The following is a 26285-nucleotide window of genomic DNA, read 5'->3' on the forward strand; positions in this document are numbered from 1 at the left end:
CACACTACTGACAGTTTTGTTGTTTTTTTAAGTAGGCTTCACACCCAGAGTGGGGCCCACCTCGGGGCTTGATCTCACAACACAGACTAAGACTTGAGCTCAGATCAAGAATCAGACACTTAACTGACTGGCTCCTGGGAGAATTCTTAATTGTGGGGGTGGCCCTGTGTTTTGTAGGATGTTTAGCAGCATTCCATCTGCACATTAGATGCCAGTAATGGCCCCCTCTTGCAATTCCTTTTTTTTTTTTTTTAAGATTTTATTTATTTATTCATGATAGACAGAGAGAGAGAGAGAGAGAGAGAGAGAGAAAGAGAGAGGCAGAGACACAGCCAGAGGGAGAAGCAGGCTCCAAACCGGGAGCCCGATGCGAGACCTCGATATGGGGTCTCCAGGATCACGCCCTGGGCGGAAGGCAGGCGCTAAACCACTGAACCACCCAGGGATTTCCGCCCCCCCCACCCCCCGCCCCCTTGCAATTCTAACACCAAAAAGGTCTTCAAATATTGGCAAGTGTCCTCTGGAGGCCCCAAACTGCCCCCTGTTGAGAATTGCTGCACCAGTGCTTCTCAGACTTTTAAAGCATACAAAGCAGTTGAGGGGCTTGTTAAATGCTGCTTTAGTAGGTCTGGGGGTAGGGCCTGGCACCCTAGTCCAAACAAGATCCCAGGTGAAGCCATGTTGCCCATCCAAGGACAATACTTGCTTCTTAAAAGACAAACCTACAGCTTTCTCCCAGTTAATATGCACAGGATCTGAGTACAGAGTAGATGTATACCCAGGGTATGGATATCTGAAAATACTCTCAAGCATACCATATTGTTACTGTGTATCTAGTTAAGAATGTTGCAGAATTGAACACAAATAAGTGTAGGGTTTTTGTCTTTGTTTTTCTAAACTTCAGAACACTGCTGTATCTCCTATTTCAGTGGTTTTCAAGCCTTTTATCTTGGGTTCTCTTCAGAACCCTCAAGGATAAGTGAGAACTACAAGAGCTTTTGCTAACAGGGGTTTATATCTATAGGTACTTACCATGTTAGAAATTAAGAGACAGAGAAATTTAAAACCCATTTGAAATTCATTTAAAAATAACAATAACATATCCATTGCACGTTAACATATTTTTGTGAAAAATTACTGTACATTTCCAAACAAAAAATTATGGGGAAAATAGCATTTTTGCACATTTTTGCAAATGTCTAAGATCTGACTTTATAGAAGACTGGATCCTCATACCTGCTTCTGCTTCCAGTTTGTTGGGATACATTGTTTTGGTTGAAATATATGAAGAAAATTTGGCCTCACAGCTTTGTAGTTGGAAAAGGAAGCGTTTTTAATAGTCATTTCAGATCATATGGACTTTTTTTGATACTACAGTGGAACTTAACAAGCAGTAGTTTCTTTTTTTTTTTTTTTATTTATGATAGTCACAGAGAGAGAGAGAGAGAGAGGCAGAGACACAGGCAGAGGGAGAAGCAGGCTCCATGCACCGGGAGCCCGATGTGGGACTCGATCCCGGGTCTCCAGGATGCGCCCTGGGCCAAAGGCAGGCGCTAAACCGCTGCGCCACCCAGGGATCCCCGAGAGGTAGTTTCTTAAAATTAGTTGCAATGAGAACTCTGAAACCCTGTCAATGAGGTTTTTGCACTGTTACACTAAAGTTTATTGGTTTATCTTGTTTTTAAAAAAATACTTTATTTAAATTCAATTTGCCAACATATAACACCTAGTGCTCATCTCATCAGTGCCCTCCTTTTTTTTTTTTTTTTTTAAGATTTATTTATTCATTTGTTGTTGTTGTTGTTTATTTATTCATAGAGACAGAGAGGGAGAGGCAGAGACACAGGCAGTGGGAGAAGCAGGCTCCACTCATGGAGCCGGATGTGGGACTCGATCCCGGGTCTCCAGGATCACACCCTGGGGGCTGACGGTGGCACTAAACCGCTAAGCCACGGGGGCTGCCCAATCATGTGCCCTCCTTAATGCCGATCACCCAGTCACCCCATTCCCACAACCCTCCTCTTCTGCAGCCCTTTGTTTGTTTCCCAGAGTTAGGAGTCTCTTACAGTTTGTTTTCCTCTCTAGTTTTTCCCCCACTCAGTTCCCTTCCTTTCCCCTATGGTCCCTTTCACTATTTCTTATATACCACATGAGTGAAACCACATAATTGTCTTTCTCTGATTGACTTATTTCATTCAGTATAATATGCTCTAGTCCCATCCAAGGGGAAGTGAATGGCATAGATATTCATCTATCTTGCAGTTTGACTCCATCTTACCCACGCAGGATTTTGTAACATGATGCATTGATCAGCTGGATTCACAGAGTTTGCAGCCCTTCCAAAGGCACAATGGGAAACTCCACTGTATACTGAGTAAAAGGAAATGTCTTTGTACAATCATGAAAATAGTTCTGGCCTTCTGGATTCCCCAAATTGGGGTGGGGGAAGTAGCCACACCTACTTTGAGAACCAGTGACCTATGCTGGCTACCGGTTTTGTTGCTAACCAACAGCTTCTGCAAAAACAAAGAAAAGCCCAATAAATAAGTCACTTATACTTTCGCCTTCTAGCAATAAATCCGTGTTGAAATTTTGGGTCACTGGCACCTCTCTTTAGAGGCAGGGGCTGTGTTTGATCCACAAATTCCAGATTGAGCTCGGCGCCTGGCCCTTATAAACACTAAAAAAAATGTTTTGTTTTGTTTTTTTTTTCCTGTAGTTTTGTAAGGTGTCCTTTTCATTTAGCCTTGTCAATTTCGCAAAAAGTATTAATAACTACATTAGATAATAGAGTTTTCAGGTCCAAACTCATTTAAAAAACCATGACTTTGCCTTAAGGATTAATATCATTTTGCAAGAGGGGAAAAAAAAAAAAGGCCAGGTCTGGACGGGCGCCAGAGCAGAAGCCCCGGGAGCAAGGCGGCGCAGAGCCTCTCGCCCTCGGCCGGACGCCGCAACTCCGGGGAGCCCCGGCCGACGCCCTCGGGGAGCGAGCTTCGGCGCCCAGACAGACTGAGCATGCGTGGAGCTCGCCCGCGTCCCGTCCCGGGAGAGGTTAGAGGTCGCGAGGAATTCGCCCCCCCACCCCCGCCCCGACGCCGGCACGCCGGAGGAATCCGCTGCCACGCTGCTCCACGGGGCGTGGGGCGCCGCTGAGCGCTGAGATGCTGCTCGCAGCAGTGGCCCTCCGGCTCCTCCCACGATCTCCCCTTCCTTCACTAAAGGAGGCCCGCGGCAGTCGGAAAAACCCGGACGGGCGGACCCCTCCGGCTGCGGACCGACTTCCCTTCCCCAGCAGGAAGGGAAGGGGCGGGCGGAGCGGCGCGTCCCACGGGCCGCGCATGCGCCGCTCACGGGCAGCCCCAGGAGTGGAATCCAGTTGCCGGATTCGCCGCTGCGCGGGAGTGCGCCTGCGCGGTCTCCGGGTCCCTCCACCTCCACTTCCCCTCCCCCTGTCCCCCCTCGGGGGCTCCGGGTCCGGCGGGACCATGTTCGCCAGCACCGGCTCCAGCGGGCTTTGTGAGTACCGGCCGCCGCCATCCTGGCTGTTTCCCACGCGGCACCCTGGGCACCTCCTTGAGAAGCCTGGGGGCAGCGGGGACCCTCGGGGTTGTAGGAGGTTTGGGGGCCGACCCTCCATCCCCGCGCCCGAACCTTGGGGGCTCCTCCTGCGGGTGAGGGGCAGCGGGCACGGCCCCCACCTCAGCCCGGAGGGGCCCGTGGGCGCCGAGTCCCGCCGGCAGCCCCGGCCCTCACCTGTGAACCCCAGGTACGATGCTCAGGTGTTCCAGGTGGACTGGAAAGTTAGGGTCGGCCTGGGCGTCCGGGTGTTCTCCGGGCTCGACCCCTTGCGCTCAGCGGCGCGGGTGCCAGGCTGAAAGGAGAGGCTGTCCTGGTGGAGCCGGTGCTGGAAGCCTGCCCCCTTCCCAGTCACCTTGCTCCATTTAGGCTACAGAGGGACCGAACTGGCTCTCCCCCAGGTGCACATTCCAGCCTCGGTCTCAGGAGCCGACCCCAAGGGTTTACTTAGATTTCTTTCTTCCTCGGTTTCCCGGGAGAGTTTTTCGACAAATAAAAACTGATTAAAGTACATTAAAGTGGAAGGAAGTTAAGAAGTCATTTGGCAGGGAAGTGCGGACATTGCTGCTGGATGTTGCTATCATCGTTCACTTGAACGTCCGCGGTGGTCAGCAGGTAGAGGGCAAAGCCGTGCATGGAGCCTTTTAAATAACATTTTTTTTTTTTTTCTGCTGAAATGGTTTAGTTGGCTTTTGGTAAGGTGGACTGTATGTTAAGTAAACAGCACCGAGGTTAGGCACTGGTACAGTAACAGGAACTGTTTGAACAGGCGTAATTTAAAATTGCTTGTCACTGTTGGTACTTCAGAGCTCTCTGCACGCAAACTTAATCGTGCCTCAGTATGGAAGCAGTTGACATTTTCAAAAATTAAAAGACGTATTGTGATTGTTAGACATCTTTTCTGAGAATACAGGTCTTAGTCTGAGACTGACCATCAGAGCCACAGGCGTAATGTTAAATCTTCCTCTCTCAACCTCTCAGGTTCTGGAGCGGGTTGAGTATTTATGATTTTCCTTGTTTCATAATTAATTCGATTTATGGTACTCGTTGGCCTCAGAGTAGGTTACAACTACTAGCTAGTTGATCTTCTCCAAACCACCCTTGAGATAAAATACATACATAGGACTGTTGATACTGCTGGTCAAGAAAGTGATGATTTTTCTTGGGATCACACAGTGAGTCCTACACTGGTGGATATAAAATTAATGGTAGAATCTTCCATTTTAGTTATTTCAACATTCTGAGCTATTTTTACTTGCTGACCAAAATACATGAAAAAGTTAAAAAGGTTACTATACTGCATTACTGCGTTACTGGTTACTGCTGGTGATTACTATATTGTAGTAGCCATTGTATTGCAAAGTTTATTCAGATTTGATACGTGGTGACAGTGGGGTTAACACTTGATCACGTGGCACAGGGTTGATGAGTACTGAATTCTAGGAACCAAACTCCTGCCCAGGGAGAGGCATAGGCCAAGGCTTAGGCTAGGGCCTAAGCTGTCTTGCTCTGTTTCTAAAGTAAGTGTTTCCTCAGGGTAAAGACTTGATGGGATGGCCGTTCCTCAGATGGCCATGTCTTATGTGCCTATTTAACAAACATTTTGAACATCTACTGTGAGCTAGAAACTGCTAGGTGCTGGGATTGCGATGTTGAACACGTCTTGGTCCCTTGTGTTTGCAGTGTTTACAGTGGACTTTGGGCGGTTTTTCCAGGACTGGTCTTGGCAAGACTGGGTATGAGCAGTTACCTACTTTAAAATTTCTCCTTGCAAGGCTACCCACTAAGAGGGAAGTGATTTCATTTACTAAGTTGTATGGCTCTTTGGCAAGTCAAAGCTCAGATTTTAAGTTAAGTATCCTAAGGAAGGCTAATCTGCCTACCCATGACCCCATGGATGATGAGTAGCATTCTCTTTTCAAGAGAAAAAGTCTCTGCATTTCCTACCACCTGCATAGGTTCCTCATTTTGTGACTGGTAGATAATGGGGTTTTAGTGTTATATTTGCCTTCTGATTTATTTATTCATTAAGTGTCTATTGGGTAAGCCACACACTGTGTACAAAGGATAGAGAGGTAAACAGGATAAAGGAGACCAACATGCAATAAGTTAACAAACAGTGTGATTTCCCTTAGTTAGTGATAAGTGTCACGAAGACAAGATGAATGTAATGGCATGATTGCCTGCTTCAGCAAGTGTGGTCAGGGAAGGTAACCTGGGAATGTGACATTTGAGGTGAGAACCAAATGGTGGGAAGGAGCCAGCCACGTCAGAATTTGTCAAAAAATGTGCATTTTGCAGAAAGGGAACAGCAAACACAAAGACCGAAACAGGCACGGCAGGGCATTTTCAAGGTACTAAAGAAAGCTGGGTGTTAAATCAAGGGTAGGACATTTTTGACTGTCTTTGAAACTGTATTGCTCTCTATCTAGTCATGTAGTTATAACTCCATAAAAGTGCGAAGGAAACATGTTTAAGACGTATTTTAGGGTGCTTGTTTATAGACCAGTGCATCACTTAATTATATGTTAAGTAATAAATATATCATTTATTATACTTACTAATAAGTTTTCCCATTACTTAGTCACTTCGTAGTATATTCACTGGGTAACAATAGACATAACCTACATTAATTGCATGTCTAATGTATTCCAGGCTTACTTCCCAGACTCAAGGAGTTCATTGTCTAGTAGGGAAATATTTTTAAAAAGAAACGAAACAACTTGTGTACTTGGTGCTGTGGGTGTATTGCCTGGGATGGTCTGGTGAGGGGAGAGGCACAGTTGTTAGCATAGGGTGATACTTGAACTGAGTTTTGACGGATAAGTAAGAATTTTTCAGGCATGCAAGTAGGGAGAGGGCCTCAAAGAGGGATGGGGCCCGGGCAAGCCTGGCAAAGAAGCAGGAAGTAATGAATTAGAGGATTGTTGGTTATGGCTGGACTGAGCAGTTTAGGAGGTGTGTGGTAAAATCATCCACTTGAAGATAGAGAAGAGGGAGGAGCTAGGGAAGAAGGCAGAGAGGAATGGCTAAGGTTCTTCCTCATCAGGAACACAGATAGGAATGAATGATAGAGGAAAGTCCAGAGAAGCAGAAGGTGGTGATCTAGATCACTACTTGGGAATGCTACATGTTGCCATGGGAAGGAAGATGGGAGATTATTGTTGGTGATGGGAGCAGTATTTTTCACATGCTGCCTGAGTCCTAGCTGTAAAAAATATCAGCCATGGAGCTTTCTGAATGTCCATACACCTGGGTCTCATCCCCAGAGAGACAGATTGAGAAGGGCTAATGTGGGCATCAGAAATCTGAATTTTTAAAGTATCCCCAGGAGATTCTAAGGGAAAAAGAGATTTGGATCAAAACGAGGGTGGCCAACAGAAGAGGCAGAGAGAATAGAGTCCAGTGGGAGATGCTGAAGGCACCAGATAAAGTAGTAGCAGTGAACAGGTTAGAGAAGGAGGATTTTAAAGATGTGCAAGTAGGTAGATTGTGTCAATAAAACTTGTTGGATTTGCGGGAGGAGGAGTTGAAGGTGGCTCTGGGTAGACAGATGATCTTACTATTCACTAAGGTAGGGGAGGCAGAAAACAGGGGTGGGGAGGGGGGAAAGAGAGAGAGGCAGAGACACAGGCAGAGGGAGAAGCAGGCTCCATGCAGGGAGCCTGATGTGGGACTCGATCCTGGGACTCCAGGATTATGCCCTGGGCCAGAGGCAGGTGCTAAACCCCTGAGTCACCCAGGGATCCCAAGATTTTCATTTATTTATTTGCGAGAGAGAGCACACACAAGCGGGGAGGAGGGGCAGAGGGAGAGGGAGATGGAGACCTGAGTTGAAGGCACACACTTAACTGAGTGAGCCACCCAGGGGCCCCTACCCATCTCATCTTAGTGTACCCCAGAATAAGGGCTGTCACTTGTTTATTATATCTACCCTTTAACAGTTGTCAGTGACTTCCCATTGTAGGTGATACTTGAGTTGATCTTTGAGGGATGAGTAGGAGTTGGTCAGGCATGCAGATTTTGTTCCTTTCCCTTTTCCCCAAGCTAAAAGAATAAAGCACTCTTCTAGCTGGAGCCCACCTCCCATCTCTTCTTAACTCATTCTCTACTGCCTTTTCTAACACCACTTCTTCATCCTCTCCTCTGAGAGGATGAGCCTGGCATGTGGTTAAATCTGGTGCTTTCTCCTGTTGATGCTGTAGTGGGCTTTCCAGAGACTCCCAGAGTACTTCAGATCCCTTACCTGTGGAAAGGAGAGAATATTATTGTCTATTTTGTTGAGTTGTTGTGAAGATTAAGAGTTACTGTGTGTAAAGCTCCTTGGCCAGGGTTAGGTATTTTTAACTGGATCCTTCTGAGTGTGTTCTCAAGAATACAAAAGCATAGCCCATCTGTTGACCCTATCCTGTACCTTCCGGGCTGCTGACTTCTGTTTCTTCTTCCCAACCTTGGTCCTTGAAAGATGATCTTCACTTTATTTCCTCTCTCACTTCCCTAATCTTTAGCCCTCTGCAGTTCATCAGCTGTTCTTTGATGTTGCTCACTGCCCCACTGTGATGTTGAATCTGCCCCACTGTGCCACAAAAACTCCTCTGGACCAGGTGACCAGGGACGTCCACTCCAGTGGATCTACCAGATGCTTCTCAGTCCTTGACTTAGTGGAATGTTCTCTTGCATTAGCCTTGGTGAACATTTCCTTCTAAAATTCTGCACTCCTTGACTTTTATTTTTGAATTCCATGCCCACCTGGTTTTCTTCATACCTCTTGACCACCTCTACTTAGTTTCTCTCATCTCCTCAGAGTTTACTGAATTTGGCATTACTGGGTTATTATAGTTACTGTAAGGAGAGCAGTTTCAGTGGTGCATTAAGGCTGAAACCTGCTTTGTTGAGATAAGGAGTGAACTAGGTGGACAGTACAAGTAGTGAGACTGGACCATGGGGACATGCAGCAGGGAGGGAATCTGGGGAAGACACAGCTGAGTTAGGCCCTTTGAAGACTCAGGAGCTTGGATGTTTTGTTAACTAAAATTTACACAGCACTGAGATGGAAACCGGAGCAAATTTATTAGCATGAGAAATATGGTTTTGAGTTGAACTGAAACCAGTGAAACTGGTTTTGGCCCGAAACCAGTTAGAGAGCCTGGAATCAGATGTAGTTAGGGAAATTGGATGCATCCAAGGTCCAGTGAGTGGTGTGAGCCTGCAGTAAGGACATTCATCTCACTCTAGAGATGGGTGAGCCGTAAGGATTGGTGGGGTCATTCACGGCCTGCCTACTCTGTCCCCTGCATAAGGCTGAAATGGACACCATGAAAATTTACCACTACCGCTATTTTTGTGCTGTAGTGGTACAAAGTACCAAGCTGTGTTATGGATTCAGTGTGTTAAATATCAAACCTGTAGGAGACGATCAAATATTTTTATCTCTCACCATCTCTTTAAAATGTACTCAGCTTGGAGAGCTTTGTGCTTTTGTGAAAGGGTATCAGACCTATGACTTTGTATTTACTCTTCAAGTTATTGATTCAGCAACTGTTTAATGAGCACTCCTGTGAGCCAGCCACTCTTCAGGTGCTTGGAATTCAGTAGCAAATAAAAGACAAAAAGTACATTCAAGTAGCAATAATCTTAGGGAATAAAAGTCACAAAATAGAGGCTCAATTTAAAATTCAAAATATGAAAAAAATAAAAAATAAAATTCAAAATATGCAGTTAGGGACTCCTGGGTGGTTCAGTTGGTAGAGCATGTGACTCTTTTTTTTTTTTTAATTTTTATTTATTATTTATGATAGTCACACAGAGAGAGAGAGAGAGAGGCAGAGACACAGGCAGAGGGAGAAGCAGGCTCCATGCACCGGGAGCCCGACGTGGGATTCGATCCCGGGTCTCCAGGATCGCGCCCTGGGCCAGAGGCAGGCGCCAAACCGCTGCGCCACCCAGGGATCCCGAGCATGTGACTCTTGATCTCAGGGTCATGAGTTCAAGTCCCATGTTGGACCTGGAGCTTACTTTAAAAAAAAGTAAAAAATCGGGCAGCCCCAATGGCGCAGCGGTTTAGCGCCACCTGCAGCCCGGGGTGTGATCCTGGAGACCCGGGATCGGGTCCCACGTCGGGCTCCCTGCATGGAGCCTGCTTCTCCCTCTGCCCCTCTCTCTCTCTCTCTCTGTGTGTCTCTATGAATTAAAAAAAAAACAAAAACAAAAACAAAAAAACCAAAAACCTCTCTACAAAAATTAAATAAAAAAAGTAAAAATAGGGCAGCCCAGGTGGCTCAGCAGTTTAGCACCGCCTTCAGCCCAGGGCCTGATCCTGGAGACCCAGGATCAAGTCCCACATTGGACTCCCTGCATGGAATTTGCTTCTCTCTCTCTCTCTCTCTCATGAATAAGTAAAAAATCTTAAAAAAATAAAGTAAAAATATAAATATGCAGTTGAGTATTTGAATCAGTACTTCAGTCTTCATTCAAAGGTAAGATTTTTTCTTCCTTTTTCTCCTGGTTAAGACTTGTACTTGACAACCACTTGCTGTGAGAGAAAGGAGGGTGATTGGCTTCTGCTCTTTTTGTGTTCCTCTCTTGTCTCTCAGATTTTCTGTTTTTGCCCTTATTAGGTTCTAGATTAGGTGGAGTGGGAGGAGGAAGGAATGGGAGGAACTAGGAGAGTTCTTTTGTGGCTCTCTCAGCCTGGTACACGGTTACAGCTGACTCTCCTCAGGGCTCTTGAGATTCTTTTGAGATTCCCATGTCTGGTGCTCCCCTGTCTTCGGGGGATGCATCTTTATGTTGTTGGGCTTTCTTTGGTTTGCTTTTCCTTAGTTCCTTCCACCTTCAGTTTCCTCCTTCTGGAGTCCTTTGGCTTGCTTAAGGGCACTGTCACACTGAGCCAAAGATAACCCCAGTGGTGACTCTTACATGTGGTCTACCACTTCTCTGCTGGAATTGCTGATTCTTTGCCTTGGTTGTACATTTTGAACCCTAAAATCAATGTGGGTTCTCCTTCCACTCTTTAGGTTTCCCAAGGTGGAAATCCACTGGACTCCCACCTCTTGAGTCACATATTTAACTCACTGGAGAGGCCCTTTGAGCCCCTGACTCAAGGGGGATGTGAAGATATGGTTGTGATGTGAAGATATGGTTGTATTCAAAGCACTTGGATGCTCACTCTACAAATCTTTTTCCTAATTTTCTCTGTGCAGTAGAGAACTCTTGCTATTTCACTCATTCTTTCTATATTCATAATCGGGCTGAGAGGAGACTAAGAGTTTTGGTACTACATTTAGATTAATTTTCTTTGTAAATTCTGCATTTTGGTGTAGAACCTCCCTTTGGTTGCAGCAGCTTATGTATTTGGTACTTTAACGGAAACTCCAATTTTATTGTCTTTAGTTGGGTTTCTGTTTTGGTGGCCAAGATTCATCTGGCTGGCCTCTTTATTTATTTATTTCTTATTTTGTTTTAAGATTTTATTTATTCATGAGAGACAGAGAGAGAGAGAGGTAGAGACTTAAGCAGAGGGAGAAGCAGGCTCACTCCCAGGAGCTGGATGTAGGACTCTATCCCAGGACCCTGACCCCGGGATTACGCCCTAAGCCAAAGGCAGACACTCAACCACTAAGCCACCCAGGCATCCCTGGCTGACCTCTTTAAAGGTGACTTTAGAATTTATATATCTCTGCTCTAATTTCATTCTTCGTTGCAGTAAAGATTAACTAACTCATCAGGCCTGGATTGCCCAAACCCTGCACTGCCTTTAATGCCTGACTCTTGGGGAGAAGCTATTTCCTATATTTCTTAAGTATTGGAGGAGTATATTCTTGAATTTCTTCTTTTTTTTTTTTAAGATTTTATTTATTCATGAGAGATACAGACAGAGACAGAGACACAGGCAGAGGGAGAAGCAGGCTCCATGCAGGGAGCCCGACATGGGCCTGGATCCTGGGTCTCCAGGATCATACCCCGGGCCGAAGGCTGCACTAAACTGCTGAGCCACCCAGGCTGCCCTATTATTGAAATTCTTGAGGAATGTATTATTTATTTAAGAAGATGTCCTGAGTGACTCAGTTGGTGTAGTGTCTTACTTCATCTCAGGTCGTGATCTCAGGGTCTTGGGATCGAGTCTCGCATTGGGTTCCCTGCTCAATAGGCACTCTGCTTCTCCCTCTCCCATCCACCCCCACTGTGCTCTCAATCAAAAAAAAAAAATCTTAATTTTTTTTTTTTTTTTTTTAGCTGAGAAGGAAAGGCAGGTATTCATTAGGGAAGGATAAGCTTGGTATTATTTTTTATTTTTTAAATTATTCATTTACTGCATACAGTGTGGGGTTCAGACTCAGGACTTGGAGATCAAGAGTTGCATGCCCTACTGACTGAGCCAGCTGGGTATCCCAAGGCGGAATGCATTTATTTATTTATATATATAAAATATATATAAAAAATATATATTTATGGGCAGCCCAGGTGGCTCAGTGGTTTAGCACCGCCTTCGGCCCAGGGCCTGATCCTGGAGACCCGGGATCAAGTTCCACATTGGACTCCCTGCATGGAGCCTGCTTCTCCCTCTGCCTATGTCTCTGCCTCTCTCTCTCTCTCTCTCTATCTCTCATGAATAAAAATAAATAAAATCTTTAAAAAATATATATACATATATTTATTATTTTATTTAAAATCAAGTTAGTTAACATACACTGTAGTATTAGTTTCAGGAGTAGAATTTGGTGATTCATCACTTACATATAATGACTAATGCTCATCCCAAGTGCCCTCCTTAATGCCTGTCACCCATTTAGCCCATCCTCCCACCCACCACCCGTCTAGCAACCCTCAACAACCAAATTATATTTATAGTTTGCCTCCCTCTTTGTTTTTTTTCATTTTTATTTATTTATTTTTTTTAGAGTTTTTTTTTTTCCTTTAAGATTTTATTTATTCATTCATAGAGACACAGAGAGAGAGAGAGAGAGAGAGGGGCAGAGACACAGGCAGAGGGAGGAGCAGGCTCCATGCAGAGACGGTGCTAAACCGCTGCGCCACCAGGGCTGCCCTGTTTTTTCTTTTTTTTAATATTTTATTTATTTATTCATGAGAGACACAGACTGAGAGAGAGGCAGAGACACAGGCAGAGGGAGAAGCAGGCTTCATGCCGGGAGCCCGACATGGGACTTGATCCCGGGACTCCAGGATCACACCCTGGACCGAAGACAGGCACCAAACTGCTGAGCTACCCTTGGATCCCCTTCCCTCTCTGTTTTTATCTTTATTTTTCCTTCCCTTCCCTTCCCCTGTGTTCATGTTTTTTAAATTCCACATGAGTGAAATCATATTTGTCTTTCTCTGACTGACTTACTTCATTTAGCATAATACACTCTGGTTCCATCCATATCATTGCAAATGGCAAGATTTCAATCTTTTTTTTTTTAATTTTTATTTATTTATGATAGTCACACAGAGAGAGAGAGAGAGAGAGGCAGAGACACAGGCAGAGGGAGAAGCAGGCTCCATGGACCGGGAGCCCGACATGGGATTCGATCCCGGGTCTCCAGGATCGCGCCCTGGGCCAAAGGCAGGCGCCAAACCGCTGCGCCACCCAGGGATCATGATTTCAATCTTTTTGAAGGCTGCATAATATTTTATTGTAGGTGTATACCATATTTTCTTTATCCATTCATAAGTCGATGGACATTTGGGTTCTTTCCATAATTTGGCTATTGTTGATAGTGCTGCTTTAAACATTGGGATACCTGTGCCCCTTCAAATCAGCATTTTTCTCTCTTTTGGATAAATACCTAGTAGTGCAATTGCTAGGTCATAGGTAGTTCTATTTTTAACTTTTTAAGGAAACTCCATACTGTTTTCTAGGGAGAAAGCTTTTAAAAACAATGTTTCTTTTTCAGTCTAAAAGTAATTAATCATGTTACAGAAAGTTTGAAAGATAGAAAAAAGGGCTGTTAGTATTTCACTTAATTTTCTTCATCTTTTTTTCTGACACATTTATGTTCTTGTTTTAAATGAACTGATTTTGTTATGATAAAATGAATAGAATTCATTTTAGGAAATTCCAAAATATGGAAAGGTAGTAGAAAGGAATAAAAATAGCATTTATTGACATCTTGGTGTTTATATTCATACTTACTCTAGTGCAAAAATGAAAATCTAAGTAATTAAAAATAAATTTATCACACTCAAATACTATTTTGTAACTTGCCTTTATTTCACACCAAGACTTTTAAAAAGCAATCACAGTGACTATGTGTGTATCCTGCTTTTCTCTCATTTATCATGAGTGTTTCCCAAGTATGCTCTTCTTAAAGAATTAGGTTGGTGCTTTTCTTTCTTTCTTTCTTTCTTTCTTTCTTTCTTTCTTTCTTTCTTTCTTTCTTTCTTTCTTTCTTTTTTTCTCCCTATTGTGATGCTTAGAGCATCTTAATTTTCAGATGTTTCTAGAAATGAAAGAAAAGTAAATAAAGAGTATTCTCTTGGGAAGCCTGGTGAATCAGCGGTTGAGTGCCTGCCTTTGGCCCAGGGTGTGATCCTGGAGACCTGGGATGGAGTCCCACATCAGGCTCCCTGCAGGGAGCCTGCTTCTCTCTCTGCCTATGTGTCTGCCTCTCTTTCTCTCTTTGTGTCTCTCATGAATAAATAAATAAAATCTTAAAAAAAAAAAGCGTATTCTCTTATAACTTTTGATACATACTGCCAAATTCCAACCCTAAAGGATGGTATTGTATAACTTCACCAGCAATTTAAGAGAGAAAGGATTGCTTTACTAAAGTTATTACATTAAAAAAGTTATTACATTTAATTTTCAGAGTAATGCTACATACTGTTGTTCTGTTTTTGCTATACAAATGAACATTTTGAAGCTCAGAATATAATTTGTCCAAAATCACATAGCTAGTTTGTCAGAGAGCTAGGATCTGAATCCAGGTTTGTCTAGGTTTAAGTAAAATGCTAGGAGCAATGGCAATATAAATTCTAAGCGTTAGGAAAAATACCTGGGGGAAAGAATCATAGTCTAAATGAGGATTCTGTGTATCTATATGATTTCTTAAGAATTTTCAATCAATAAGTAATAAGTTGTTGGTTTTATTTCTGTCACAGTCTAAGTTTCATTTATGTAACACATTGCTTATGTAACAGTTACTACTAGGCTCTGTTCTAAGCAGTTTGCATATATTAACCCATTTAATTCTCAGAACAATGAGGTATTAGGATTATTATCCCCAGTTTGCAGATAAGAAAGTTTAGGCACAGACATTTAAGTAGCTTCACTAAGATCACATAGCTGGTAAGAAGCACAGTTGGCATTTGAACCTAGGGACACCTATGTGGCTCAGTCAGTTAGGCGTCTGCCTTAGGCTCAGGTCATGATCTCAGGATCCTGGGATCAAGCCCCATGTTAGGCTCCCTGCTTGGTGGGAGCCTGCTTCTCCTCCTCCCTCTGCTGTTCCCCCCGTTAGTGCTATCAAATAAATTAATAAAATTTTTAAAAAAATAGAATTTGAACCTAGACAATCTGAGTCCATTGTGTTCTGAATGAATGCACACTACTGCTTCACAGACTTAAGGGAGTTTATTTATATTTATGTCTCCTGACCACTGAGATAGTCAGTCTGGTGACTAAGATAATAGTTCAGTTTAGCAGCTGAGCTGGTTTCCCAGTCCTTGGAAGCTGCAATACTGTTGCTTTTCCTTCCTCCCCTTGCACCTGCTCCTGTGTTCTACCTGTTGTTTTAAACCCTTACCTCCCCCTCCCCCCCCACAGTCTCCCTCTGTTCCCTCTTTGTTCCTAAGGCGGAACCAAGATCTAGTTTGGCTTTCAGTAGGGATAGTTCATGACCTAATTAGGATCTTCTTGTCATTGCTAATGAACTATAATTATTTGCATTTTCTCCTTTTTCCCTTTTCTTCCTTCATTAGTCAAGTTACTATCTGCCTTCTTCCATTCTCAAATTGTCTCAGTTGTATTAATGAAGATGGGACCTATCTTAAATCATGCTATGTTAAAAGTATATTTCTATAGAATTTTAATGAGTATAATATGCTGAAGAATATCTTGTTGTGGCGCCTGGGTGGCTCAGTTGGTTAAGTGTCCTACTCTTGATTTTGGCTCAGTCATGATCTCAGGGCTGTAGGATCAAGCCCCCACATTAGGGTCTGCACCAGCCAGAAAGCCTACTTGATTGTCTCTGCCCTCCCCTCACCCTCTCTTGCTCTCCATCTCTTAAAAAAAAAAAAAAAAAAAAAAAGTGTCTTGTAAATAATTTACTCCAGCATTTTTGAAGTATGGGGCTGCTTGAGTTTTTTCTTTTTTTAAATTGCTTTAAGCTTATTTTTTACGTTGAATATTACAATGTTTATTTTTTTAAGATTTATTTATATTTTTTAGTAACATCTACATCTAACGTGGGGCTTGAACTTGCGGCCCTGAGATCAAGAGTTGCATGCTCTTCTGACTGAGCCAGCAAGGCACCCCTTATTTAGTTTATTTTTACTAACTTTATTGAGATCTAACTGACAAAAGCTTTACATATATATATATGTTGTATGTGACATTTTGTTATATGTACATGTTGTGAAATGATTACTGAAATCAAGTGAATTAATGTATCTATCACCTCACATAGTTATCTTTGTGTGTATATGTATGTGTGAAAACATTTAGGGTCTACTCTCAACAGATTTCAGGTATACAATACAATGTTATCACCTAGAGTCATTGTTCTGTACATTGCTTAAGTTTTCACCCTCATTTAAATCATGATTATAAATGAGAATTGTAATTTAACCTTCATTTAAATCATTATTCTCTTTCCCAGATATTTGTCTTAAGATTTTGTAAGTTATATTGCCATTGTTTTCAGACATTTCCCAGTGTTATATCATCTTAGTCCGTTGAATGTAGTGTGATAGAGTGGAAAGAGCACAGAATTCTTTGGAAAGTGTTCTGTAGGGGAGTGTGGTCCTAATGTTGTCAGGTAGACTGTTTCTTAAAGACTGAGAAGGCAGATTAGTGCTTCTGAGACCCTTAGAGGCCCTGCAACAAAGAGATTTAACTTTACTCTTTGTCTCTAAGACTAGAGGGCATGGTTTTCCATTGTATAAAATTTGGGACTGTAAGGAAGAAACATAAAGTTGAATGTCTGTACTGCTCAGGCTTCATCCCTACTTACATATTGGTTTTGTACAAGTTTTTTAGGCCTGTATGTATATGTATAAACATTTTTTAAAAGCAAAATTGGACCTGTATACAGTTTTGTATTCTTTAATCTGTTTAAATGAATTTGCCTCCTATCATTAATAATGCTCAAAGTTGACTTCTGACAGTTTTGCCTTATTACAAAATTGAGACATGCTTGGCTGCCAAAAATTTAAAAATTATATAAATCATAACATAGAAATAGTACCATCACTATAGTTTATTGCTCAGTCTTTTAGACTTTTTTCATGCAGGTGCTTTCCTGTGCATTTTTTCCTCTCTCACATGTGTATATATGCCTACATGTATGTGTATGTAGTTTTACACAGACATGGCCTTCAAATATGCATTTGTTGGCTCCCCCCAAATTATCTTAGATACAGAATTATAACTCTGAAAGACTATGTTATATTAAATTGTTTTTCTCCAGCATTTTCCCATTTAAACAGTGTTGTGCTGAACATCTTTATAATTAAGTTATTGATCATCGGGCAGCCCCGGTGGCACAGCGGTTTAGTGCCACCTGCAGCCCGGGGTGTGATCCTGGAGATCCGGGATTGAGTCCCGTGTCGGGCTTCCTGCATGGAGCCTGCTTCTCCCTCTGCCTGTGTCTCTGCCTCTCTCTCACTCTCTCTGAATAAATAAATAAATAAATCTTAAAAAAAAAAAGTTATTGATCATCTCTTTGACTTCATCTGAAGAAATGTTCACAGGGGCACCTGGGTGGCTCAGTCATTTGAGCATCTGATTCTTGATTTCCACTCAGGTGATGATCTCAGGGTCCTGGGATTGAGCCCCCCACCCACCGCCCCCAGTCAGGCTCCACCATCAGCAGGGAGTCTGCTTGAGGTTCTCTCCCTCTCCCCTTGCACCTTCCCCATGCACTCTTTCTCTCTCAAATAAGTAAATAAATTTTACTTCACACTTCTCAGCAGTTCAGTAGCATATCTTTCTCACCAAACTTGTAACAGTGGAACACGATAAGTTAAAATAATTTTTGCCCCTTGAGAGATGAAAAAATGGCATTTTATTGTTGCCTTAATCTGCATTTCTTTGAATATCTGGGAAAGTGAACTTTTTTCCTCTTTCATTTTTACTGGCCATTTTATTTTATTTTTTATTTATTTATTTTTTTAAATTAATTTTTATTGGTGTTCAATTTACCAACATACAGAAAAACAACCAGTGCTCATCCCGTCAAGTGTCCACCTCAGTGCCCGTCACCCATTCCCCTCCAACACCCGCCCTCCTCCCCTTCCACCACCCCTAGTTCGTTTCCCCGAGTTAGGAGTCTTTATGTTCTGTCTCCCTTCCTGATATTTCCCAACATTTCTTTTCCCTTCCTTTATATTCCCTTTCACTATTACTTATATTCCCCAAATGAACGAGAACATACACTGTTTGTCCTTCTCCGATTGACTTATTTCACTCAGCATAATACCCTCCAGTTCCATCCACGTTGAAGCAAATGGTGGGTATTTGTCGTTTCTAATTGCTGAGTAATATTCCATTGTATACATAAACCACATCTTCTTTATCCATTCATCTTTCGATGGACACCGAGGCTCCTTCCACAGTTTGGCTATTGTGTTACTGGCCATTTTAATATAGTTTTTGAACAGATTTGACTGCTTATGGTTCCTTCTTTTTCTACTGGAATATTAGTATTTTATTAACTTGATTTATAAAAACCTTGTAAAGTATTAGCTTTTGTCTTGGTGTATATTATAAATATTTTAACCACTTATCAGTTGCTTTTTAATTTTATTCATGAATTTTTTCATATAAATTTTTTCATAAATAAGTCATTAAAATAAAGATATTTAGCTCATAAATTTTATTAGGCCAAATTTATTCTTTATCAGGCCCTAAGCCTCTGAGATCTGTTGAATATTCATCTAACATTTTTTTTTAAAGATTTTTTTTTTTAATTTTTTATTTATTTATGATAGTCACACACAGAGAGAGAGAGAGAGGCAGAGACACAGGCAGAGGGAGAAGCAGGCTCCATGCACCGGGAGCCTGACGTGGGATTCGATCCCGGGTCTCCAGGATCGCGCCCTGGGCCAAAGGCAGGCACCAAACCGCTGCGCCACCCAGGGATCCCCTCATCTAACATTTTTGTATCTTTTTACCTAATTATGAAGATACTATATACTGCTGGTACAAATACGAACAGTCCAGGAGAGTAAAAAACAAAATGTGAAATTCTCTCTCATTGCCAGCAATGGTATGGAATATATTCTTGTAGATTACTTTTCTCTATGAATTGTGTATGTGTGTGATTACTATGAGTAATATAAGTGTATGGTAAAAATAATTAAATAAGGATATCATATGAATTTTCCTCACTAGGAGTAACCACTTTTAAGTTCCTTTTTCTTTGCTGCTTCTATTATAGCTTTGAATGACGTATTTATGCCTCTACTAATTTGTTGACTACTGGAGATTCTGTGTATAGATTCCACATAATGAAGGATGAGGAATTTCCGTACCTCCAACATCTCCTTCATCTTTTGTTTTGGTTACTCCTTGGTTACCTTTATAGTTTTAAATAATGGAGGAAACTTCTTTTTGTGATTTATCAATTTTTGCCATGATTGGTAGACTCTATTGTGATAATGAAAAACTAGATCAAGAACGTGTGTACCTCTTCTGTACTCTAATTCCTGGTTTGTGTTCTGTATATGCTATGTTTACAGTCTTTTTTTTTTTTTTTTAAGAATTTATTTTTTCATGAAAGACACACACACACACACACACACACAGAGGGGCAGAGACACAGGCAGAGGGAGAAGCAGGCTCCATGCTGGGAGCCTGATGTGGGATTTGATCTCGGGTCTCCAGGGTCATGCCCTGGGCCAAAGGCAGGTGCCAAACCCCTGAGCCACCCAGGGATTCCCTACAGTCTGTTTAACACACACACACAGAGGGGCAGAGACACAGGCAGAGGGAGAAGCAGGCTCCGTGCTGGGAGCCTGATGTGGGATTTGATCTCGGGTCTCCAGGATCATGCCCTGGGCCAAAGGCAGGTGCCAAACCCCTGAGCCACCCAGGGATTCCCTACAGTCTGTTTTGTAATGGTGATGAAGCCTTTCATGCATTATCAGTTAGTTGATTTTTATGTAGAAAGTCAAAACCAATAGTCCTATTTATGTTACTATGATTGTATGTTTATGATAGAACCAAGATGTGTGATTGGAGTCAGGAGGAAAGAGAGCCCAGATCAGAAAACCTGTGCTGTTTCAAGGAGTCTCTTAATCACTTCTGGTAGTTCTTCTGCTTTAAGTTCAACTCCATTCCTGCTATTTCTCGAAGGTTACATCATTTTTTTCTTGACTTCCTCTTTGTTTTTTCTCTGAGGCCAAGGACACTCTCCTGGAGTAAACTTTCATCTAGAGGACACAGGTAGTGAGCTTTCTAGATACGTGCTTGGCTACTCTTGTATGTAGTGAAAGAATTCGTAAGTAGTTGGTGTGGGTTTCTCTCTATTTGTGGGTAGGTCTAGGTCATTTCTCCACGAGGCCCATACTTTAAACGTCAGGGCTGATTGTGAGCTCTGCTCAAGTATGTGGGGCATGTGGATAAGCTGGTCTCCATCTAGGGCGCAGAGATGGGAAGCAGGCCTTGGGGCAAGGGAGGGTGAGAAGCTGGTGCAGGCAGCAGAATTAGGCGGGCTTGGCACTTTCTGTGAATTTCCATCTTATGTAAACCCTCTAGCCCCTCTTGTTTCTTTTTTTTAAGATTTTATTTATTTATTTATTCATGATAGACACATAGAGAGAGGGAGAGAGAGAGAGAGAGAGAGAGAGGGAGAGGCAGAGACACAGGCAGAGGGAGAAGCAAGTTCCATACCGGGAGCCCGATGTGGGACTCGATCCCGGGACTCCAGGATTGTGCCCTGGGCCAAAGGCAGGTGCTAAACCGCTGAGCCACCCAGGGATCCCCTGAGCCACCCAGGGATCCCCCCCTCTTGTTTCCATTGCCTGTCACCCAGGCTGTCATCTGCTTTGGGAGTTTGATATTGCCCCAAGCTCTTCTGTACTTTTTCTCAGACTTCCCGCCCTCTCAGGGTCCTCCTGAAGTGATTTGCCCCCTTTCTTTGGAGAGCATTTCTCGGATTTTATTTTGTAGGTAAAGCCTTTTTTCCAACTGGAGTGGTTGAGTGAATGGCCAAGTGTGGGAAGAAAGTGTCTAGGGGCGGGGTTTTGTGGAAAGGCCTGCAGGCCTAGCTGTCACCTGTACACATGTGAGGTTGACACCACTGGATATGGTTTAAACAGGACGTGGGTCCAACATTAAGTGTCATTGAAACAAAGGTAAGATGATGACTCCCTTTCAGAAAGTTTTTCGTCTTGATTGCATCAAAGAGCAAGTCTCAGCTAGGAACTAGTCTGAAATACCTCTCTGAGAGCAGCTAGTTTCCTATTGTAGCAGAGAACAGGAGGCAGACCCAGGTCTTTCTATCAGCAGTAAAATTAGTTAGAATTTAATAAAGTGTGTTTATTTTTGTAGTTACCACCTACTGATGACAAAGTGACACTCATTTTCCATTTATTGTAGTAATTCTAAGTTTCAATTAAAATGTTTGTTTAACTAAATCATAGTATGATGATTTGAAGAAAATATTAAATAATAGGATACATGATATGGGATATAGCAATTATGGTGCGACAATGGGAATGCCTGCAGTTTGAAAAATATTCTTATGAATAATTTATATTATTCTGATGAGTAATTCTTGCTGCTCATGCTTCTCCCCAGGTCTTCTTATTGATTGATTAGTTCCCTGGACTCATTTGGAAGGAGACATTTCTCTGGTATTTTGAGGGTTGTTCTATTTCAGTATAACTTTAGAAGGGAGGAAAAGTGGACAGGTGTAGGAGTCTGTCATCTTGAACTGAAATTTTATCTAGCTATCTTTTTGGTTTCATTGCTTTTGTTTGATTCTGTAGTCCATTTAGAATTAGTCCTAGTGCTTAGAGTTTAAGTGGGGCTTTTTGCCCCATCAGCTAGCCAATCTCAGTATGAGGGGTTTAGAGATGTCAGTTGCATGTCTGTTCACACACAGATTAGGTGCCCAAAGACCATGTAAAAATCCAAACAAATAGATTTTAAATTTGGTTCTCTTATGATTTTCCATCAGACATGAGTGGAAGAGGTTCATTAGATCCTCAAAGATTTAAAGTCAGACTTGAGTTTTCCCACCTTGTGGATATTTGTTCTGTTTGCATCCTTTCCCAAAATAGATCCATTTAGTATGTGTTTAAACGTCTGCTGACTAGGTAACTCCGTTTCCCATTTGTCTTCTCAGATGTTCTAGTGTATATCTTTGTAGCTGTGGTGTCCTTGTCACGTTGCATTGATTCATTCAAAGATTCATTGGGTCTTTGAACATGTGGAACCATCTGTGGCTTGTCAGGACGCTGTTACTGGCTACACTTTGCTCTCACTTGGCCTTTACAGCTCAGCCCTCTCTTAAATTAGCATTTGTCTGGTAGACATCCACCTCTCTGGTGATTCTCTAGACCAGGCTTTGAAAGCTGATAGGCTAACAGATGTGTTTTGTATGATTCATGTGTTGTTTGTGAGGGTACAGGGGTGGAGAAGAGAGTTACTTTCCCAATAGTTTAAAGTCGGAGTATTAAAGATAAAAATCCAGATTTTGCTTATATCTGGCAACATCGAGACTGAATTGTTATGTGACAGAAATCCATCTACTTCTCCTGTTTCACTGACTCCTGCTTGGCCTTTTTAGGTACTTGAATGGATTTCCTTGCCAATAACCACACATTTCCCCCTTTTCTAAAATTACTTTTTTTGTTTTGTTTTGTTTTACAGTTTATTGCAGGGTTCAGAACTATCTACAGATTCACTTTTTCAGAGTCATTCTTACAGTTGAATAATTTATCCTCTGTGATAAATTTCTGGTTTTCTTATTTGGTTTTCAAAATTATTATTTCATTATAATTACATTCCCTATTAAACGAGCAGAAGACATTCGTTCCTCCCTAACTTAAGTGCTATTTCTAATTAGCACTTTTAACAATCACTACATTTTATGCTTAATGAAAGGCTTAATGTTGGGTTGTTCTTTTTTTTTTTTTTTTGAAAGGCATTATGTTTGTGTAAAATCTTCCTAAAAAGGATAAACCTGAGGTAGTGGCAGGATCAAAATAAAAGCATAGGTGACTAATGCCATTGTTGATGACTTGCACATTTGGCACACTTTTCTCTGGCATGTAAGCCTTTGTGTTAGGTTCTGTTTTAGAACTTTTTAAATTTTATTGCTTCCTCCCCACCCCCAAATTACACTGTCTAAATATTTTAGATTTAGAATATATTTTGTATCTAGAGGGTTTTGTTGTTGTTTTCTAGAAACTCTTTGTCATTTCTTCTATTCATTTTCCTGATAAATTTACCAGCATTGGTCCAGTAACCAGTGTTTATTGGCTGCCCTCATGAGCCAGGCACTCTGCCAAATTGTCTGGTGACCTACGTGAGGAGCAGTCAGTGTGGCAGGTGCCCAGTATCCTTCAGTTCTGTTCCGTAAATGAGGATGAATGTGGATAGGAAATGAATGTGACAAAAATAAAGTTGGAGCCTTTTGATTCCCAGGCAATTTTATGGAAATCTTTGTTGAGATGTCAGCAAAAGACACTCGTTCCTCCCTAACTTAGTGAGGATTGAGCTTTCTTCTAGTTTTCTCATAGGCCAAAGAAGAAATCATGATGGCAGCAGAAGGTGGCCCTTGAAGTGCACTGTTGTGGACTTCCATACTTATTTTTGCTCTAGCCCCTTTCTGATGAAAAACCTTAAGGAACTTACTTCATGAGACACCATTCTTGTGAACCCTGAGAAGTTTTAAGTTCAAGTGGTCAGAAATAGGAAAACCAGTATGATAGGATATGGTGGTCTCTCCTCTCTGGGGTGTGAACCACACTGGGGTTTTTGATGAGTGTATTTTTACATGACTGACTTGCAGGGACCGGCGTAGTTGCTGGGCTGCTGCTTTTTTCTTCCCCCCCAGTCCCGCCCCTCCTGTTTCTCTTTAGCTCTGATGCTTCTGTAACAGCCCACATGGCTAAGCTCTGCAAGACCTGTGGTTAGTGTCTTCAGTATGGAAAAAACGCTTATTTTTATTTCAGTAACATTCACATGACACAGAATTCACCATTTTGTAGTGTTCACCTATTGACTTCGGTACATTCACATTGTTGTGCAGTCATTACCACTCACTATCTAATAACAGAACATTTTTATCACGCCAAAAAGAAACCCAGTACCCACGTTAAGTAGTCACTTCACCTCCCTTCCTCTGGCAACTGCTAACCTGCTTTCTGTCTCTGTGGATTTTTAAATTCTGAGCATTACTTATAAATGGAATCATGCAGTATGTTGCTTTTGTGGCTGCCTTCTTTCAGTGAATGTGATGTTTTCAAGGTCCATCCATACTGAAACACGCATCAGTACTTCATTCCTCTGCTGACTGAGTCATATTCTGTTGTAAGGATACACCAACATTTTATTTATCCATTTGTCTGTTGAACATTTGGGATTATTTCCACTTTTTGGCTCTTATGATAATGCTGATGTGCATATTTAGATTTTTGTTTGAACATCTGTTTTCGGTTCTCTTGGGTATATAGCAAGGAGTAGATTTGTTGGGTTATATGGTAATTCTGTGTTTAACTTTTTGAGGAACCAAAAAGATAATGTTTAAAATACAAAAAATAGTAATAATGAAAATCTCTTTGGACCATGGACCATGATATCAAGATACCATATTTCCTTGTTCCATGTTAGAAAATCTTTTTTTTTTTTTTTTCCTGTAGAATCAGGCAGAACTGGGTTTAAATCTCAGCCCCTCAACTAACTAGCTGTGACCTTGGGCAAGTTATTTAACCTTTCTAAGCCTATTTTTCTTTCTTTCTTTTTTTTAAAGATTTTATTTATTTATTTTTCAGAGACAGAGGCAGAGACATAGGCATATGGAAAAGCAGGCTCCCCATGGGGAGTCTCATGCGGGACTTGATCCTGGCACCCCGGGATCACGCACGACCTGAGCCAAAGGCAGATGCTTAACCACGGAACCACCCCCCAGCTGCCCCTCTAATCTGTTTTTCATGTAGAGTATGCAGATAACTAATTGCTGCCTCATGGTTACAGTAAGCATTCACTGAGATGGTATTACACAGAAAGTGCTTGTTAAAACACAGTGCTTAGTGTAAAGTAATCCACATATACTGTAATAATTATTTTGGGATAATACATAGTCACCAAAGCCTGATTGCTATTCATTGCCACAAAGAGATGGCTGTGTTCTTTGGTCATACCAAAGAGGTGAATGACCCCCTCAAAATATCTTAAACTTTGTTGTTGTATATTATCTTGGCTCTAGATGTTTTGCATCTTTACTTTTAGATTAATATATTGTCTGTTATTCTCAAAATTTGTAACATGTTTATTTTCAGAGGTAGTAGGACCTGTTGCAGAGAAGTGACTTTTTTTTTTTAAACTTTCATTTGATCACTGTTTGGGTACTTCATATATGAACCACTTCCTGGCTCTATTCAGAGAGAGGCTAGAATGATTGCTAGTGACTTGCCTTATCTCAGTGTGTAGGGATTTAATGAAACTTTTTATTGAATTAATAGCTAGTTAACAAAAATTATTTTTTTGAATTCTTAAAATAGATTTTTATTTAAAAAAACTTGAATCTTCTATGAACAGATAATTCAGAGATTATCACTGGTTATACTTTGATAGATGCTTAGAAAAATACCCATGTACTATTTATGTACTATTTTTAAAAGTATTATTATATAATAATCTTGCTAGAAATATTTTGCACTTATTATTTAGGAACAGTTTCCAAGGCATGAAATAGTTTTCTGCTACTTAAAATTGAATATTATTTCATTTTATGGATAGAACATAATTTACCCATTTTCCTACTGGACATCATGTTGTTTCTAGTCTTTTTACTATTATATATATTGCTGTGATGAACATCTTTGTAGCAAAATCTTTGTGCATATCCATGATAGTTAGTTTGGGCTAAATTCCTAGGTTAATGTAGACTTTTTTGGATCAAAGGGTTTACATATATTTTAAAACTTTTGATCAGTTCAGCATTGGTAAGTACCCACTGCTCTCTGTTGCACCTTCCCCCAACTGCAGTCTTTATATCTCTATTCACAATTGCATTTAGTTTAGTTACACAAGACACCACTTTAATTTCTACTACTGATGTTTGTGACTGTATATGTCTTTCACTTAAAACCTACCATTCAGTTGAAAATCCCTTTTAGCCCTAGAGTTCTATGGCAGTGCAACATAGGAAGCAGTTTTATTTGCAGCTGGATTGCCAGGGTTAGGACCTGGGTCTATCTTTCCCTAACCAGTACAGCAGATATCTTATACTACACAGCATTTCAGTGCACTCAACCTCACCTCTTATTCCATATATTTCTATAGTCTTGTTTGGATTAGCCAGTCTAGT

General features: G+C 41.6%; 1 protein-coding gene across 2 annotated transcripts in view; it reads left to right on the plus strand.

The window, feature by feature from the left end:
- The first annotated feature begins 3005 nt into the window (after nucleotides 1-3005).
- UBAC2 (UBA domain containing 2) overlaps nucleotides 3006-26285 on the plus strand; it is a 176493-nt gene continuing 153213 nt past the window's right edge. The window contains exon 1 of one of the 2 annotated variants that reach the window (XM_026003686.2): nucleotides 3006-3519. In XM_026003686.2, the coding sequence (XP_025859471.2) occupies nucleotides 3165-3519 (355 nt within the window). In that variant the 5' untranslated portion in view covers nucleotides 3006-3164. The remainder of the gene's footprint in view (nucleotides 3520-26285) is intronic. The other variant, XM_072760935.1, reaches the window with a different exon arrangement.

The sequence above is a fragment of the Vulpes vulpes genome, chromosome 6 (genome assembly GCF_048418805.1).
Source record: "Vulpes vulpes isolate BD-2025 chromosome 6, VulVul3, whole genome shotgun sequence".
Taxonomy (NCBI): Eukaryota; Metazoa; Chordata; class Mammalia; order Carnivora; family Canidae; genus Vulpes; species Vulpes vulpes.